This window comes from Notechis scutatus, chromosome 6, assembly GCF_049901735.1.
Source record: "Notechis scutatus isolate UNSWTSFEM ecotype Mainland chromosome 6, rNotScu1.2, whole genome shotgun sequence".
Taxonomy (NCBI): Eukaryota; Metazoa; Chordata; class Lepidosauria; order Squamata; family Elapidae; genus Notechis; species Notechis scutatus.
In genome coordinates this window covers 77,657,356-77,676,409 of record NC_142014.1, presented here as the reverse complement: position 1 = coordinate 77,676,409, position 19,054 = coordinate 77,657,356, and the positions used below count along the sequence as shown (strand labels likewise).

The 19,054-nt window shown below is 47.1% G+C and overlaps 1 protein-coding gene across 2 annotated transcripts in view; it reads left to right on the top strand.

Annotated features, from left to right (window-relative positions):
- PODXL (podocalyxin like) overlaps positions 1-19,054 on the top strand; it is a 54,217-nt gene that overhangs the window by 17,034 nt on the left and 18,129 nt on the right. For both annotated transcript variants that reach the window (XM_087968896.1, XM_087968895.1), the window contains exons 2-4: positions 13,648-14,097; positions 16,479-16,822; positions 18,072-18,143. In XM_087968896.1, coding sequence (XP_087825022.1) covers positions 13,648-14,097; positions 16,479-16,822; positions 18,072-18,143 — 866 coding nt within the window. The remainder of the gene's footprint in view (positions 1-13,647; positions 14,098-16,478; positions 16,823-18,071; positions 18,144-19,054) is intronic.

Genomic DNA, 19,054 nt, shown 5'->3' with positions numbered 1-19,054 from the left:
AAGTCAGGAGAGTCATTAGCAATTTGATTCCAGGTCAGTGAGCCAGAATAGGCTTGGAAGAAGGGCAAGTGCTTTACGACATCATTGTTGTACAAAGGGCCTCATTGACCCCAATCGGACAATGACATGACTCATAGGAGGTAGCCATGTGTTCTTTGAGATCCTATGAAAGGAAAGGCCTCAGGATTTTCAATTACAGTTATATTCCCCGAAAATAAGCCTGGTTCTTCTATTAATTTTTGCTCCAAAAATTAGGCATTAGGGCTTATTTTCTGGTTAGGTCTTACTTTGGGGAAATATGATATTAAATGTGCGTGGCTAATTATCTTAACTGGGTCTTATTTTGGGGGTAGGGGTTATATTAGGAGCATCCTGGAAAAATCATGCTAGGGCTTATTTTCTGGTTGAGTCTTATTTTGGAAAAATACGGTATTAAATGCATCTGGCGGATGACCTTTACTGGGGCTTATTTTGGGGGTAGGGCTTATATTATGAACATCCTGGGAAATCATGCTAGGGCTTATTTTCTGGTTGGGTCTTATTTTGGAAAAATACGGTATTAAATGCATCTGGCTGATGACCTTTACCGGGGCTTATTTTGGGGGTAGGGCTTATATTATGAACATCCTGGAAAAATCATGCTAGGGCTTATTTTCCAGGTGGGTCTTATTTTGGGGGAGGGGGAATACGGTATTGTGGTTGATATGCCGTTATTTGATTTGGATCAACATCTCCACCAGCTTTCTCATTGTTGGAGTCCTCAGCTTATGACCGCCCTTGAGCACAGAATTTCTCTTGCTCAGTGAGACCGTTGTTAAGTGGGTTTTGTCCCATTTTAATGACCTTTCTTGCCGCCGTTAAGCGAATCCCTGCAGTTGTTAAGTGAGTAACAATGGTTGTTCAATGAATCTCATTTTCCCATTGACTTTGCTCGTCAGAAGGACGCAAAAGGGGGGGGGGTGTCGTGTGACCCCGGCACACTGCAACTGTCATAAATATGAATCGGTTGCCAAGCATCTGAATTTTGATCACATGATTGTGAGGATGCTATTCTTCCAAAGCACCAAAGGCAAGACAAGAAACAATGGATGGAAACTAACTGAGGAAAGAGAAGCAACCTAGAACTGAGAAATCTTAACGGTGAGAGCAATTAACTTGCCTTCAGAAGCTGTGGGTGCTCCAACTCTGAAGGCTTTCAAAAAGAGACTGGAGAATGGTATAGGCCAGTCTCGAGCAGTGGGGCAGACTAGAAGACCTTCAAGGTCCTTTCTATGTTCTTTCTAGAGGTGAAATCCATGGGAAGGAACTGATCGCCGTGAGTTCATCCTCCTTTCCCAGTCTGAGTCTACCCCACGGAGAGAGGAGGTGAAAAGTCAAGAGGCTGCCTTGATCCCACAGTCAAAGCCCCTTCCTATTGTTCATGGGAGGCCCATAAAGGCAGCTGATGTGTTAAGGAAACAGACCTGCATTCGAGCTAAGTCAGAGCTTAGGCCCCACAGCGCCCGCTCACTGGACTTTCTCAATGCCTCTTTCATTCAGAGGCAGCTGGCTTGTTGCAAAGTCTGAGGAACCATTTGGGGCACCCACAAAAGTCCAACTGGCCATTTGGGGGCGACTACGGTTTATTTTTACATTTTATTTTATTATTAGTTCATTTCATTTTAATATTTCATTGTATTGTATTGTTATGTTATTGTAATTTTATTTCCTTTTTATTGTATTGTATTGTGCTGTTATTTTGTTTTATCCTGGGTTTATTATTTTTATAACGAACTGATGGCGGCAAACATACATAATACTCCTTCCTCCTCCTGTTTTCCTCAGAACAACAACCCTGTGAGGTGGGTTGAGCTGTGAGGGAAGGAGGGGCCCAAAATTACTTAGCCAATTATCACGCCTAAGGTGGGACTAGAACTGACCGTCTCCTGGTGATTGGCCCAAAGTTACCCAACCAGCTTTCATGCCTATGGCAGGACTAGAACTCCCCGCCTCCTGGTGATTGGTCCAAAGTCACCCAACAGCTTTCATGCCTAAGGCAGGACTAGAACTCCCAGTCTCTGATGATTGGCCCAAAGTCACCCAACCAGCTTTCATGCCTATGACGGGACTAGAATTCCCGCCTCCTGGTGATTGGCCCAAAGTCACCCAACCAGCTTTCATGCCTACGGCGGGACTAGAACTCCCCGCCTCCTGGTGATTGGTCCAAAGTCACCCAACCAGCTTTCATGCCTACGGCGGGACTAGAACTCCCAGTCTCCTGATGATTGGCCCAAAGTCACCCAACCAGCTTTCATGCCTATGACGGGACTAGAATTCCCCGCCTCCTGGTGATTGGCCCAAAGTCACCCAACCAGCTTTCATGCCTATGACGGGACTAGAATTCCCCGCCTCCTGGTGATTGGTCCAAAGTCACCCAACCAGCTTTCATGCCTACGGCGGGACTAGAACTCCTGTCTCCTGATGATTGGCCCAAAGTCACCCAACCAGCTTTCATGCCTACGACGGGACTAGAACTCCCGCCTCCTGGTGATTGGCCCAAAGTCACCCAACCAGCTTTCATGCCTACGGCAGGACTAGAACTCACCATCTCCTGGTTTCCAAACTAGTGCTGTAACCCCTGGACCATACCAGCTCTTCCTGCCAACATCCCAGCTCGTTCTTCCCTTTTGACCCACCTGTAGGCCCTTCCTCTAAGTTCAGATCCCGTATTATTCTCTGAGAAGAATTAATCCTGAAGCCAAATCCATGTTGTCCTCACAAACAGCGTTTATTTCTTTCACCGTTAGCCCATCCATATGTGGAGGCGACTGGTGCTCTGCAGCCCAGGGAACAACGTAAATAAAATAAGTTTCTCATCCTGCACCACGAATGATAAAAACCGTGTTTTCTTTGTAGGATTTGCTCCTCTTCTCTGAGAAGAACACACATAAAGCCCAAACGCACATAAAGTTGGCCAAATTTACAGGGAAAACAGTGTCTTTTCGAGCGGGACGATTGTGTCCCATTGTTTTTTTTTTGTTTTCCCTCCAAGCAAACACACCTGAAACGTGAAATAATCTGAGGATACAAAGAGCTCATTAGTACACAAAAGCTTCACCAGCTCCTGTTCTCTGGGCAGGAGCTGATAAGTGGGGAATATAAACGGCTGAGTCACCAGAAGCCCTTGTTAATTTGGGTGCCTGGTTCTCTGTGCATAGAAGGAGATAAGGCCCTTCAAAGGGCCTTTGCCCTAATCTTCTGCCAAGCCACCAGGGCAGGGTGTTTCTTTCTTTTTTTCTCTTTTTTCTTTAAAAAAAACTTTTGTTTGAATAGCCAGATGGTCATCTGTCTCGCCTCTCAGCCAGCCCAAGGACCAGACGGGAAATTGGCTTTGGGGTGACTGAGCCACAAGTTCTGTGTTTTTCTGAGAGAAGGGAATATCCGTAGCTCAGGGTTGAACTGTGGGGTTCTTGGTGCTCTCCGAGGTTGGTGGTTTTCTTGCAGACATTTCATGTCCCAACTAGGTAACGTCATCAGTGCTGGAAGGGAATAGGGTTTGTGAGCGGAGGAGGAGAAGGAGGAGGAGGAAGGGAAGGAGGATTGTGGGGCCTTGGTGCTCTCAGAGCAGACGTCTCATGACCCAACTAGGTAACATCAGTGCTGGGAAATAGGGTTTGTGGGTGGAGGAGGAGGAGGAGGAAGAAGGAGGAGGACTGTGGGGTCCTTGGTGCTCTCCGAGCTTGGTGGTTTTCTTGCAGACGTCTCATGACCCAACTAGGTAACGTCATCAGTGCTGGAAGGGAATAGGGTTTGTGAAGCGGAGGAGGAGGAGGAGGAGGAGGAGGAGGAAGGAGGAGGACTGTGGGGTCCTTGGTGCTCTCTGAGCTTGGTGGTTTTCTTGCAGACGTTTCATGACCCAACTAGGTAACGTCATCAGTGCTGGAAGGAAATAGGGTTTGTGGAGTGGAGGAGGAGGAGGAGGAGAGAAGGAGAAGGAGGACTGTGGGGTCCTTGGTGCTCTCAGAGCTTGGTGGTTTTCTTGCAGACGTCTCATGACCCAACTAGGTAACGTCATCAGTGCTGGAAGGGAATAGGGTTTGTGGAGTGGAGGAGGAGGAGGAGGAAGAAGGAGGAGGACTGTGGGGTCCTTGGTGCTCTCCGAGCTTGGTGGTTTTCTTGCAGACGTTTCATGACCCAACTAGGTAACGTCATCAGTGCTGGAAGGGAATAGGGTTTGTGAAGCGGAGGAGGAGAAGGAGGAGGAAGAGAAGGAGAAGGAGGATTGTGGGGGCCTTGGTGCTCTCAGAACTTGGTGGTTTTCTTGCAGACATCTCATGACCCAACTAGGTAACGTCATCAGTGCTGGAAGGGAATAGGGTTTGTGGAGTGGAGGAGGAGGAGGAAGAGAAGGAGAAGGAGGACTGTGGGGTCCTTGGTGCTCTCAGAACTTGGTGGTTTTCTTGCAGATGTCTCATGACCCAATTAGGCAACGTCATCAGTGCTAGAACAAGTGGGGTTTGGGGATGAGGAGGAGGAAGAGAGGAGGACTAATCTACAGTCCTTGGTGCTACCTGTGTCCTGTCTGAGGGAAAGTGTGTGCCATTTCTCCCATTGTCAGTTGTCGTTCCTCAATTTCTAGCGTTGATCCTCTTTCTAGACGAGAGGAAATGGAGCGTGGTGTCCACACACCGACCTGCTCTTCCTCCTCGTTGATTGTGGAAAAATCTCGGGTGACCTTCGGAGAGGCTTTTTGGCCGATCCCCGCTCGTGCCCCACAGATATTTATGATAGACATTTCCTGGCATCTTTAGGTCAACTCGAAGTTTGGCAGGAGATTGTCTCTCCCATTCTTTGAAGGGTTGCAAGCTTCCGAAAAGGCCATTCACCCCCACTTTCATTCAAAGCTATTTCAAGGCCCTCTGTGTGACTTATGTGACAATGGATGCAGTGGGGTTGCATAAGACGTCGCCGGTTGTATTGTTCCTTCGCCGGCCAATTTCCACAATTCAGGGTTGTTGTTGTTTTTTGAAGACAACACAATGGACGCCATGTTAAAGGGTAACAAGGGTGAGGGCTTATGGGTGGAGGTGATCCAAAGTCAGATTCTTCCCAGAGGCCAGAAAAAGTCCCAAAGTCCTTTAGCACAGGGGTTTCCAACCTTGACAACGTTAAGACTTGCTGCGGACTTCAACTCCCAGAATTCCTCAGCCAGCTGGAGAAAGATTGTGGGTTCGCTTCCCAGGCGCCCCACAGGTTCTCAAAATGTCCTCTCTTTTTTTGTTGTTGGGTGTGTGCGAGAGAAACCATCTGCTTTGGACCTTTAAGGCTCCATCCATGCAGAAGATGGGAGCATCAGGGACCTGCTGAAAATTTGGATTATGACCCATGTTCTTTTTTCTTTTTCTCTTTTATTCGTTAACAAATAATTCCCTCAACACTGTCCAACTATTTCAAAGTCTGCACTACTATTACTATTCATCTTCTCATCACTCCTGATCACCCCTCCCCTCCCACTTGTGACTGTATGACTGTAACTTTGTCACTTATATCCTTACAATTTATACTGACTACTTCCTAGTATGATTTGATTGCTTATTGTACCCTATGACTATCATTAAGTGTTGTACTTTATGATTCTTGATGAATGTATCTTTCCTTTTATGTACACTGAGAGCATTTGCACCAAAGACAAATTCCTGTGTGTCCAATCACATTTGGCCACTAAAGAATTCTATTCTACTCTACTCTACTCTACTCCTACTCTACTCTACTCTACTCTACTCTACTCTATTCTATTCATGTACCCTATGTCTATTATTAAGTGTTGTACTTTATGATTCTTGATTCTTGACGAATGTCTCTCCTTTTATGTACACTGACAGCATTTGCACCAAGACAAATTCCTTGTGTGTCCAATCACACTTGTCCAATAAAAGAATTCTATAACAAGTGTAGGTATGAACAAAGGATGTAAATACAAATAAATGGGGACAGTAAGACAGGGACGGTAGGCACATTGGTGTGCTTATGCGCGCCCCCTTTAAGGACCTCTTAGGAATGGGGTGAGGTCCGCGGTAGACAATTTGAGGTTGAAGCTGTGAGGGGTTGAGGCTGTAACCACGGAGTCGGGTAGGGCGTTCCAGGCATTGACCACTCTGTGGCTGAAGTCGTATTTTCTGCCATCGACTTTGGAGCAGTTTACCTTGAGTTTGTATCGGTTGTTTGCCCGTACGTTATTGTGGTTGAGGCTGAAGGAGTTGTTGACGGGGAAGATGTTACAGCAGACAATTTTGTGTACTATGCTTAGATCGGACCGCAGGCGGCACAGTTCCAGATTGTCCAGGCCCAAAATTTCAAGCCTGCAGGCTGAGGGAATTCTATTATGAATGGAGGAATGGAGGATTCTTCTCAAGAAATAACTCTGAACCTGCTCAATCGTGTTAATGTCCGATATACGGTGTGGGTTCTAAACAGATGAGCTGTATTCCAGAATTGGTCTGGCAAAGGTTTTGTATGCCCCAGGCCAGTGGTGGCTAACCTTTTTTTTTTGGCTCCTGTGCCAAAAATTGTGCACACGCACTCACACGCACATGCCAGCACCCAGAAGGCAATGCGTGCGCACCCCCCATGCCCCCTGCGTACACACGTACAATTCCCCCACCCCACCCCCTTACCTGCACTGTGCCTCCCAGCTCATTTTCAGTCCATTTGAGGTCTTTTTGGGCCTCCCAGAGGCTTGAGGACAGCTTCTGCAGCCTTTGCAGGCCGAAAAATAGGCCTGTTTTGTCACTTCCAGTATTACAGGAGGTGATGAAACAGGCCTATTTTTCGGCCTGCAAAGGCTGCAGAAGCTGTCCTCAAGCCTCTGGGAGGCCGAAAATCAGCCGTGAGGCGCGCGCATGCGCAGTGAGATAAGTTTGCCCGCAGCTCGCGTGCTGGCACTAATGGCTTTGTGTGCCACCCGTGGCCATAGGTTCGTCATCACGGCCCTAGGCCTAGTCAACAATTCAATGTTGCTGGAGAAGAAGCTTCGCAAAATAAGGTTAATGTGAGCTCTTAAGTGAGCTCTGGGGCTTAGATCGTTTGAAATTGAGTACTTCTAGGTCCTACAACACAGACTAAGGATTGTCTACAACAGGGGTCTTCAACCTTGGCAACTTTTAAGACTTGTGGACTTCAACTCCCAGAATTCCTGGCTGAGGAATTCCTGGGAGTTGAAGTCCGCAACTCTTAAAAGTTGCCAAGGTTGGAGACCCCTGGTCTTACGAGATCGTTTCTGCCCAACTTGTATTTGGTGTTCTGATTTTTATGGCCAATGTGTAGGACAGAGCATTTGTTCGTTTCCTGTCCGGCAGTTTCTGCGCCAAGCTGCATCCCTCTCTCACCCTCGAAACGCTTGTGCGTATTTTCCAGGCCTGGCCGGAAATCTGTTTCTTTTTCTTTTCTTTTCTTTTTTTTTTTAAGCCGGAGCGGAGCAGAAAACTTTGGTGTGTTTTGTTGGCCTTCTCCTATCTTGCAAATGGGTTGAGAAGTTGGCCAGCTTTGACTTTTTCCTTGTTGCATCAGCTCCATTCTCCATGGGAGGGTCCACTTGGACTCAGCTCAAGGAGCAGGAGAAGGGTGGGTCCTTCCTTTCCTTCCCACCCACCCCCCCAGCTCCCCACCCCACCCAGTTCACACAGGATGGAACACAGCAGTGTGTGTGTGTGTGTGTGTGTGTGTGTGAGCAATGCAACACCTGCCCCAGTGATTTTTCTCACCAAGGTGCAAGGGAATGGCAGGCCTCGCCACATCTCCAAACTTCAAAGCTTTGGAAAAAGAGGCTGTTGGATGGGCAGGGGGGCTTCTCTGAGACCCCCTAGCCCTTTTTAGGGGGGGTGGACCTGTTTGAAATGAGGGAGGGGTTAACTCTTCCCCAAACCCCAAAAACTTTAACCTTAGACTGTCTACTATTGACCTTACCCCTTTCCTAAGAGGTCTGTAGGGGGCGTGCATAAGCGCACCAACGTGCCTACCGTCCCTGTCCTATTGTTTCTCTTATTCTTTTATTTTTTTTATTTTTCTTATATGTACCCATTTCATGTATTCACAACTATGTATATGCTTATACTTATTATCTTGTAAACAATTGGCAAATCAAATAAATAAAATAAAAATAAATAAAATAAATAAATAAATAAATAAAATAAACTGAGGAGGAGGAGGAGGAGGAGGAGGAGGAGGAGGAGGAGGAGGAGAAACTGGATTCGCTTAATGTCCACTGAACAAACTGCAGTGGACAACTCGTGACATTGGGTACAATCCACTTACCAAACGTCGTACTTAACGACGGTAATTCTGATCCTCGTTCTGGTTATAAGTTGAAACTACCTTTTGCTCTCTTGGTCCACCGTAATTTTTTTTTTCTTTTACTTGTGCGGATGGAAACTCGGGAAAGGGTCGTCCGTCTGCGTCTTAAGCTGCCAAACTTTTGTATCCCACCTTTTCCTATGTATCCGACACAGCTTCCTCTTCCTCCTCCTCCTTCTTTTCGCCACAACAACCACCCTGTGAGGTGGGCTGGGCAGAGAGAGAATGACTAGCCCAAGGTCACCCAGCCTCTTTTCATTGCCTAAACCGGGACTAGAACTCGTAATCTCCTGGTGATTGGCTCAGAGTCACACAGTTGGCTTTCGTGCCTAAAACAGGACTAGAATTCACCATCCCCTAGTGATTGGCCCAAGGTCACCCAGTGGCATTTCATACCTAAGGCAGAACTAGAACTCACTGTCTCTTGGGGATTGGCCCAAAGTCATCCAGCCGGCTTTCATGCGTAAGGCGGGATTAGAACTCAACGTCTCCTGGTGATTGGTTCAAAGTCACCCAACCAGCTGTCATGCCTAAGGCGGGGCTAGGACTCACTGTCTCCTGGTGATTGGTTCAAAGTCATCCAGCCAGCTTTCATGCGTAAGGCGGGATTAGAACTCACCGTCTCGTGGTGATTGGTTCAAAGTCACCCAACCAGCTGTCATGCCTAAGGCGGGGCTAGGACTCACTGTCTCCTGGTGATTGGTTCAAAGTCACCCAGCCGGCTTTGATGCCTAAGGCAGAGCTAGAACTCACCATCTCCTGGTGATTGGGCCAAAGTCACCCAGCCGGCTTTGATGCCTAAGGCAGAGCTAGAACTCACCATCTCCTGGTGATTGGTTCAAAGTCACCCAGCCGGCTTTGATGCCTAAGGCAGAGCTAGAACTCACCATCTCCTGGTGATTGGGCCAAAGTCACCCAGCCGGCTTTGATGCCTAAGGCAGAACTAGAACTCAGCGTCTCCTGGTGATTGGTTCAAAGTCACCCAGCCGGCTTTGATGCCTAAGGCAGAACTAGAACTCAACGTCTCCTGGTGATTGGTTCAAAGTCACCCAACCAGCTGTCATGCCTAAGGCGGGGCTAGGACTCACTGTCTCCTGGTGATTGGCCCAAAGTCATCCAGCCGGCTTTCATGCGTAAGGCGGATTAGAACTCAACGCCTCCTGGTGATTGGTTCAAAGTCACCCAACCAGCTGTCATGCCTAAGGCGGGGCTAGGACTCACCGCCTCCTGGTGATTGGCCCAAAGTCACCCAGCCGGCTTTGATGCCTAAGGCAGAACTAGAACTCAACGTCTCCTGGTGATTGGTTCAAAGTCACCCAACCAGCTGTCATGCCTAAGGCGGGCTAGGACTCACTGTCTCCTGGTGATTGGTTCAAAGTCACCCAGCCGGCTTTGATGCCTAAGGCAGAGCTAGAACTCACCATCTCCTGGTGATTGGGCCAAAGTCACCCAGCCGGCTTTGATGCCTAAGGCAGAGCTAGAACTCACCATCTCCTGGTGATTGGTTCAAAGTCACCCAGCCGGCTTTGATGCCTAAGGCAGAGCTAGAACTCACCATCTCCTGGTGATTGGGCCAAAGTCACCCAGCCGGCTTTGATGCCTAAGGCAGAACTAGAACTCAGCGTCTCCTGGTGATTGGTTCAAAGTCACCCAGCCGGCTTTGATGCCTAAGGCAGAACTAGAACTCAACGTCTCCTGGTGATTGGTTCAAAGTCACCCAACCAGCTGTCATGCCTAAGGCGGGGCTAGGACTCACTGTCTCCTGGTGATTGGTTCAAAGTCACCCAGCCGGCTTTGATGCCTAAGGCAGAGCTAGAACTCACCATCTCCTGGTGATTGGGCCAAAGTCACCCAGCCGGCTTTGATGCCTAAGGCAGAGCTAGAACTCACCATCTCCTGGTGATTGGTTCAAAGTCACCCAGCCGGCTTTGATGCCTAAGGCAGAGCTAGAACTCACCATCTCCTGGTGATTGGGCCAAAGTCACCCAGCCGGCTTTGATGCCTAAGGCAGAACTAGAACTCAGCGTCTCCTGGTGATTGGTTCAAAGTCACCCAGCCGGCTTTGATGCCTAAGGCAGAACTAGAACTCAGCGTCTCCTGGTGATTGGCCAACAGTCACCCAGCCGGCTTCGATGCCTAAGGCAGAGCTAGAACTCAGCTTCTCCGGCTTTCTAGGCTGGTGCCTTAACCACTAGGCCAAACTACCTTTCTCAGCCTCCCCCTTTCGGGACCAGCCCTTCTCTTGCTATTTCTGCCCTTCGGCTTTGCCATTCTCTCCCCTGCTATTAATAGAGCCTTGTCACCGATGGAGGAAGGGTCCGGGTGGGAAATACTTGGGGACGGGCGGAGGCCGCGACCACAGGAAGACTGGCGGCTGGGCAGGAAGTGTGTCCCCCTCCCCCTCTTGGTGTTTCCATCCCGCTCATCCTGAAATAGCCAAAAGTGGGTCTTGAACCCTCCACACACACACACACACACACCCATTACTCGCAGGGTTTTCTTTGCATTCTGCACATACTTCCCGGTTCTCCTCTTCTTCGACCAGCGACATTCCCAGCTTCTTGGGTCCAGGAACACGGTGCCAGCCGTGTTAGATGGGGGATTCACCTTTCCTGTCACTGGATTTTGGCAAACCAGGAGGGAAACAATGGATGGTTGTTCCGATTGGGAGCTTGTGAGGCACTAAAAAAAAAAAAAAAATGAAGAACCTGCAAGGGGGGAAAAAAATTGGAGGGGGAGGAGCTTGGCCTGAATTTCGGACCAAGGGGAGAATTGTAGGTAGTCCTCGACTTAATTTGGCAATTGAGGCCAAAATTCTCCTTGCTAAGCCAGATATTTGTAAAAAGTGAGTTTTGGCCTCATTTTATGACCTTCCTTGCCACCGTTGTTAAGCGAACTGTTGCAGTTTTCAGTGACACGGTTGATAAGGGATTCACCGCAGTCGTTAGGTTAGTCCAGTGGTCACCAGCCAATGGGCCGGGGATCACTGGTGGTCCGTGAGAAAATTTTGGTGGTCCGCAGAGAAATGTCACCCCCCAAGCAATTAATGTGGAGTGTGAAGGAAGTGTGTTTGTGTTTATTTTCATGGTCATGTTGTCCACTGAAGATGGTGTTTGATTTCGTTGTACGAGGTGCAAGGACAATAAAGTAAATTAACTAATTAATCCAGGCTGCGCGGGAACACAAGGCTGCGCCGCCCCCATGGCCCACGGGAACACAAGGCTTGCGTCGCTTGCATTGTGAACAACACGAGGTAGTGAGGGGAGGGGGGGGAAGGGTGGAGGGGGGGAACTTGCCCCACGCGCCCCACGCACCTGGCCTGGCCACTGGGCTGCTTCTTTCCGCTTCTTTCTTCTTCTGCTGCTTTTGGCTGCGCGCAAGGAAAGCAGCAAAAGTCTTTCTTTCTCTCCCCCAAACTCCACCAGAAATGAGTCTTTGGGACCCTGCAAGGCCTCCTGCTCCAAGAGGCTGCGCCATTCTGGTGGAGTTTGGAGGAGAGAAAGAAAGACTTCTGCAGCATGTTTTCCATGCATGAAGCCAAAAGTCAGTCAGTCAGTCTCTCTCTCTCTCTCTCTCTCTCCCTCTTTCTCTCTCTCCCTCTTTTTCTCTCTCTCTCTCTCTCTCTCTCTCTCCCTCTCTCTCTCTCTCCCCTCTCTCTCTCCCTCTTTCTCTCTCCCTCTTTCTTTCTCTCTCACCCCTATCTCTCTCTCTCTCTCTCTCTCCTCTTTCTCTCCTCTCCCTCTCTCTCTCCCTCTTTCTCTCTCTCTCCCTCTTTCTTTCTCTCTCACCCTATTTCTCTCTCTCTCTCTCTTTCTCTTTCTCTTCTTTCTTTCTCTCTCTCCTCTCTTCTCTCTCTCTCCCTCTCTCTCTCTTCTCTCTCTCTCTCTCTCCCCCTTTCTCTCTCTCTCTCTCTCTCTCTCTCTCCTCTTTCTCTCTCTCTCCCCTATTTCTCTTTTCTCTCTCTCTCTCTCTCTCCCTCTTTCTCTCTCTCTCTCTTTCTCTCCTCTTTTCTCTCTCTCTCTCTTTCTCTCTCTCCCTCTTTCTCTTTCTCTCTCTCCCTCTTTCTCTCTCCCCCCTATTTCTCTCTCTCCCCTGAGAACGGAACTGGAGATGGTAACCTGCCATCCCAAATAAAGAATGATCGATTGGTAGGAAAACGGGGTGGGGGATTTTCCTACGGACTGTTTTTGGGATTTTCCCAGCGTCTCTGGTCCACGGGATTTAAAATGATGAGTTTGGTGGTCCCTGAGCTCCAAAAGGTTGGTGACCCCCTGGGTTAGCCGCGTGGCTGTTAAGTGAATCTGGCTCTGACTTGGCTTGTGAGATGGTCGCAAAAGGGGATCATGTGACCCCCCGGGACACTGCAAACCATCATAAATACGAGTCGGTTGTCCAGAACCCTGAATTTTGATCGTGTGACCACATGGGGATGCTGCAACAGTCAAAAGTGTGAAAATGGTCATCAGTCTTTTTTTTTTTTTTCCAATGCCATTGTAACTCCCAATGTTCACTAAACGAACTGTTGTAAGTCAAGGACTATTGGTATACGCTGCTCTGGGTGGGTTTTCTATAGCGGGCCCCAAAGTTTGTAAAGAAACAAAAATAAATGATGACTTGCCACCGTAGCTTCTTCCTGCTTTGGCATGGTACAGGTAATCCTCACTTAGCGGCCATTTGCTTAACGACGGTTCAAGTTACGTTGTAGGGAAAGCTGCTTGGGCCGTGAGCCTCCACTTCAAACTCTAGTAGCTGCTAAGAAAGGAGAATATTTGTAGCTCAGGGTTGACATGATGGGTCCATCGTGCCCTCTGAGCTTGGTTGTTTTCTTGTAGATGTTTCATGACCCAACTAGGTTACATCATCAGTGCTAGGACGGAGTGGGAGGAGGAGGAGGAGGAGGAGGAGGGCGGCAGTTGTGGGCTGATTGGTGCTCTCTGAGCTATTGTTTTCTTCAAGACATTTCATTACCTAAGTAGGTAACATCATCAGTGCTAGGAGGGAGTGGGTTTATGGAGAGGAGGGGGGAGGACTGTGGGGTCTTTGGTGCTCTCTGAGCATGCTTGTTTTCTTGTAGATGTCTCATGACCCAACTAGGTAACATCATCAGTCCTAGAAGGGAGTAGTGGGGTTTTAAAGAAGAGGTTGGACAGCCATTTCCTGTTTGGGCAGGGGGCTGGACTAGAAGACCTCCGAGATCCCTCCCTGTTATTCTATTCTCTTGTTCATGGGTCTGGGGACCGGGGGTTGGGCTGGGCTGCATGTGGGAAAGCCGTGGCCTCTTTCTAACTCGGGACTCTCTCCTGTCTGGGGCCTTCTTAGGAGTTGCCGCTGATCCTTCACCGACTCCTCCAGCCAACCTGACTGTCGCCATCATTTCCCCTCCCAACGTAACATCGCACCCCGTGACCACTTCGAATCTCACCTCAGCACTGGGGGGGCCAACTAGCACACCTGCAGCCTTGCCAACCTCCCCCACTTCTCCAGTTGCGGTGGTACCATCCAAGGCACCCACAACGGGGGCTACAGTCAAAACCACCGCCCCTTCTTTGCCCACGAAGCCTGGAGACACTACCACCCCCGTCGCTGTCATCGCTGCAAACACAACGGCCTCACGGACGCCAACGTTGCCTCCGGCATTGCCTACCACCCATCCCACTTCTTCGGGGGGGATTGCTAAGAAAGACTTCACCTCCACCAGCGGGCTGACAACGGTGACCCTTTCTCCCTCCCCACCTTCCTCCACAAGGCCGGTTGGATCCGGATCCACAGGTACGTTGCCAGTCTCTGGATTATAATTCCCCTAATCCAAGGGTCTTGAAATTCGGGAACTTAAAAGTCTTGTAGACTTCAACTCCCAGAATTCCCCAGCCAGCCATGGCAGCAACTTTAAGATTTCAGGACTTCAACTCCCAGAATTCCCCAGGCAGCCATGGCAGCAACTTTAAGACTTGTAAACTTCAACTCCCAGAATTCCCCAGCCAGCCATGGCAGCAGCTTTAAGATTTCTGGACTTCAACTCCCAAAGTTCCCCAGCCAGCCATGGCAGCAACTTTAAGACTTGTGGACTTCAACTCCCAGAATTCCCCAGCCAGCCATGGCAGCAACTTTAAGACTTGTGGACTTCAACTCCCAAAGTTCCCCCAGCCAGAATGGGGAATTCTGGGAGTTGAAGTCCGCAAGTCTTAAAGTTGCTGCCATGGCTGGCTGAGAAATTTAAATAAAATGCCCAGATGTGCTTTTAAGACTCTGTTTTACAACATGGTCAAAAGAATCACAATGGCTTCTCCGCCGCCTTAGATCCTTCCCAAGACAAACCCCTGATGGGCAGCTCCATCAGGGAGCCAGAAAGAATTCCACAAGCTGAGTTACGCAGGTTGGGTTTAGGACAACACGCAGTGGCCAACTCACCACGGGAAAACTCACCGTGGACAATTCCCCCTGTGGGCTAACTCAAGAAGATAAATTTTATCCGCCGCTGTTTTTGGGGACATTATTTTCATTGGACAAAAATGGAAATAATATTGAGGAAAACAGGAGCAGGTAACATTTGTCGCATCGAGTTATTCTGCATGGGATTGTCCGTGGCCAGGTGACCAATGGCGGTTTGGCCACGGCGAAAGGCCCATGATGATTTTGGCTGTGGCAAACTGCCCCATTCTGACATAAAATTATTGCCATAAGGTAAAGGCGCATCCATGCTAGCCGTTTGTGGCTCTAGGGGGCGGTGCTCCTCTCCGTTACAAAGCCGAAGAGCCAGCGCTGTCCGAAGATGTCTCTGTGGTGATGCGGCCGGCATGACTAAACGCCGAAGGCGCATGGAGCGCTGTTACCTTCCCACCAAAGTGGCCCCTATTTTTCTACTTGCATTTTTTACATGCTTTTGAACTGCTAGGTTGGCAGAAGCTGGGACAAGGAACGGGAGCTCACTCCGTGACGTGGCGCTAGGGATTCGAACTGCTGAACTGCCGACCTTTCTGATCGACAAGCTCTTAGCCACTGAGCCACCGCGTCCCTGTGTTGTTGTTATTGCCATGTTTAAATAGAAGCATGTCTTTGTCCACACACACAGGGGCAACAAATCATTTCGTGACTGTTCAAAGTTACATCACAAAAAGTGGCCCATTTTCACACTTAGGACCATTGTAGCATCCCCCTAGTCACCTGATCAAAATTCTGACCCTGGTCAATTGTCTCGTACTTATGACCTTTGCAGTGTCCCAAGGTCACGTGATCCCCGTTTTGTGGCCTTCCAACTAGCAAAGTCAAAAGGGAAAATCCCGATTCACTTAACATAACCGTGCTACTAACTTAACATCTGTGGCGATTAACTTAACAACGGTGGCAAGAAAGATCGTAAAATGGGACAACATTCACTTAATAAATGTCCCACTCAGCAACATTTGACTGCACGACTCAAAAAGAGGACTGGGAAAATATTTACAGACCCCTCACAACCTGGACATAAACTGTTTCAAACCCCACCCTCAAAACGACACTACAGAGCACTGCACACCAGAACAACTAGACACAAGGACAGTTTTTTCCCTAACGCCATCCCTCTGCTAAACAAATAATTCCCTCAACACTGTCCAACTATTTCTAAAGTCTGCACTACTATTACTGTTAATCTTCTCATCACTCCTTATCGCCCTCCCCTCCCACTTGTGATTGTAATTTTGTTGCTTGTATCCTTACAATTTATATGGACTGTTTCTGAGAATGATTAGATTGCTTATTGTACCCTATGACTGTCATTAAGTGTTGTACCTGATGATTCTTGACTCTTGACGAATGTCTCTTTTCTTTTATGTACACTGAGAGCATTTGCACCAAAGACAAATTCCTTGTGTGTCCAATCACTTGGCCAATAAAAGAATTCTATTCTATTCTCGTTAAGATTCTATTCTATTCTATTCTATTCTATTCTATTCTATTCTATTCTATTCTATTCTATTCTATTCTATTCTATTCTATTCTATTCCTGTTGTAATTCTGTTCTGTTCTATTCTGTTTCATTTCTAGTCTATCCTATTCCTATTCCATTCTAATTCTAATTCTAATTCTAATTTATATTCTATTCTATAACTTTGGGGCACAATTGTGGTTGTAAGTCGAAGTCTACCTCTCCTTGTTTTCTTTTCTCTCAACAGCGAAAAGCCTGGGGCCTCCCCTGATTCCAGCAAAAACTTCGGCCGTGCCTCGGATTGTCAGTGGCCCTATAATCTTAGCAACTGTCACAACTGCAAAAAATGGGACGAGCAAAGATACATTTTGGTTGTCGCTCACCTCGCCCAAAACATTGATGACAACCACGATGCCCAAACCGGCAGGCTCTCCCAGAAACTCCACGGTTCATTCCTCAAGTAGCGGCTTTTCGACTCACCCCGCATTGAAGACGACGTCTTTGTCCCCGGGGACCACAGCTCCTCAGGAGCCTGACGTCCCCTCTTCTTCCAGCCAGACGAACCTGAGTTTGGTGCAGGGCCAGACTAAGGTAGGCAGATGGTCCGGGTACCACTTGGTGAGACTTCAAAAAGTCTCCCAAAATGGCACCTGAATGTCGGTCGGTTGCTAAACGAGAGCCAGTTTGGTCTAGTGGTGAAGGCTCCCAAGCTTGAAACAAAAAAATAATAATAATCTTCCCATTTTCCAAGGAGATATTGGTGAGCCAATGGTGTACTGCAGCTGCCAAAAAAAGCCAATACAGTCCTAAGCTGCATGAACAGGATAGATAGAATCATGATCACGTTTTCTGATTTCTGGACATTTTGGTTCCATGAATAACATTTCTCCTTTTTTTCCTATCCTAAAATTAAAAAAAAAAAATAGCAATACCTGGTGTTCTTTACTAATCTTGTTATTTTGTCACCATAGGAATATAATGCAGTTCATGTATGATTGCTCATAAAATCATTTTAATATAACATTAATATTGATTAACCAATTTGAAAGTGTGCTTGGGTATTTTGGAAACAAACTATGAGATTAGAAATCAGTTATAGTTTATCTAGAAAATGCATCGATGTGGTCAATGAAAGGGTTAATATTCTGACTTCAAAACCCTTGTATTTCTATTAAAAATAGTGGGTTTTTTTTTTTTTAAAAAAAAAGAATCAAGATCACATGAAATGTTAATACCACTTTTTAATGCCTCGGTAAGGCCACATTTGGAACCCTGCATTCCGTTTTGGTCGCCACGATGTAAAAAAGATGTTGAGACTCTAGAAAGAGTGCAGAAGAGGATTAGGGGATTGGAAGATAAAACATATGAAGAACAGTTGCAGGAACTGGGTATCTTTAGTCTGATGAAAAGAAGGACCAGGGGAGACATGATAGCAGCCTTCCAATATCTGAGGGGCTGCCCCAAAGAAGAGGGAGTCAAGCTATTCTCCAAAGCACCAGAGGGCAGGACAAGATGCAATGGATGGAAACTAATCAAAGAGAGAAGCAACTTAGAACTAAGGAGAAATTTCCTGACATTGGGAACAATTAATCAGTGGAACAACTTGCCACCAGATGTTGTGAATGCTCCAACGCTGGAAGTTTTTAAAAAGATGTTGGACAGCCATTTGTTTGAAGTGGTTTAGGTATCCTGCCTAGGCAGGGGGTTGGAGTAGAAGACCTCCAAATTCCCTTCCCACTTTGTTATTCTATTCTATTCTAAACCAGAGTTTTGCTTTGCTTTTGTTGTGGCCCAGCCGAATACGTACTCACACCCCTCTGCCTTATTTTTTTCTCCCTAGATTGTTTGCCAGAATAAAATGCCCCCGAAGGAGAAGGCGATAATACTATCCTTAAATGAATCACGGCCTTGTGTAAGTATCTCCTCAAAGCACTTGGATTATAGCTAATCTTCTATGAAAGCTCCTGGGCCATCTGCACTTATTTTCACCAGCACAACTAAGTGTGCAGCTTACACCATTTCTCCTAGGTCAGCATTATTTTATAAATCGGGGCATGCATGATCCTGAATGTGGTGTAGTTTGTGCAATGGGCATACTATAGGGAGCAAACCCAGAGTACCTTCTTATGCACCAGGGTTCTTCCTACCCCCATCTGACTTTTTTTTAAAATGGAAAATATTAAAGTTGGCAGCCTACACCGCGTGTTAGTTTGGGATAATGGTTTGGAGTTTCTTTACAATAGTTTTGTCGAGATTACACTATATAGAAGGAAGATGGTTAAATTGGTTGTTTGATTCAAAGGGGAGGATATATTTTATTATGTTTTTGATTTGGATATCACTTCCAGATTTTGGTCTTGTGATGAAAACAAATGAAACTTCGACTTTGGATTTGCCGGTTAGATAGATTTGTTGTTATAAGAAATAAGTAGTTATATACTTAATGTGTAAAAGTAAAAAGCTTAGGTTGTAATATTGTTATCTTGCACTGGCGCTAAAAAGAGTCAGAAGTCAATGTTTTTTTCTTTTCTTTCTTCCCTTGTACATATTTTCTTGCCCCCTCTCTTTCTCCTTCCCTTCCCTTCCTCTCCTATTTTTAATTTTTCTTTGTATTTGATATGTTGACAAAACAATAAAAGTCATATTTGCAAAAGAGGTTACACTATGTAGATCAAACCAATACAAGTATACCACCAGATTTGAGATTCTAGGCTTAGACAACCTTGAACTACACCGGCTAAGATTGGACTTAAGCATAGTACATAAAATCATGTTACAATGTCTTACCACTTAATGAATATTTCAGCTTCAATCTCAACAACA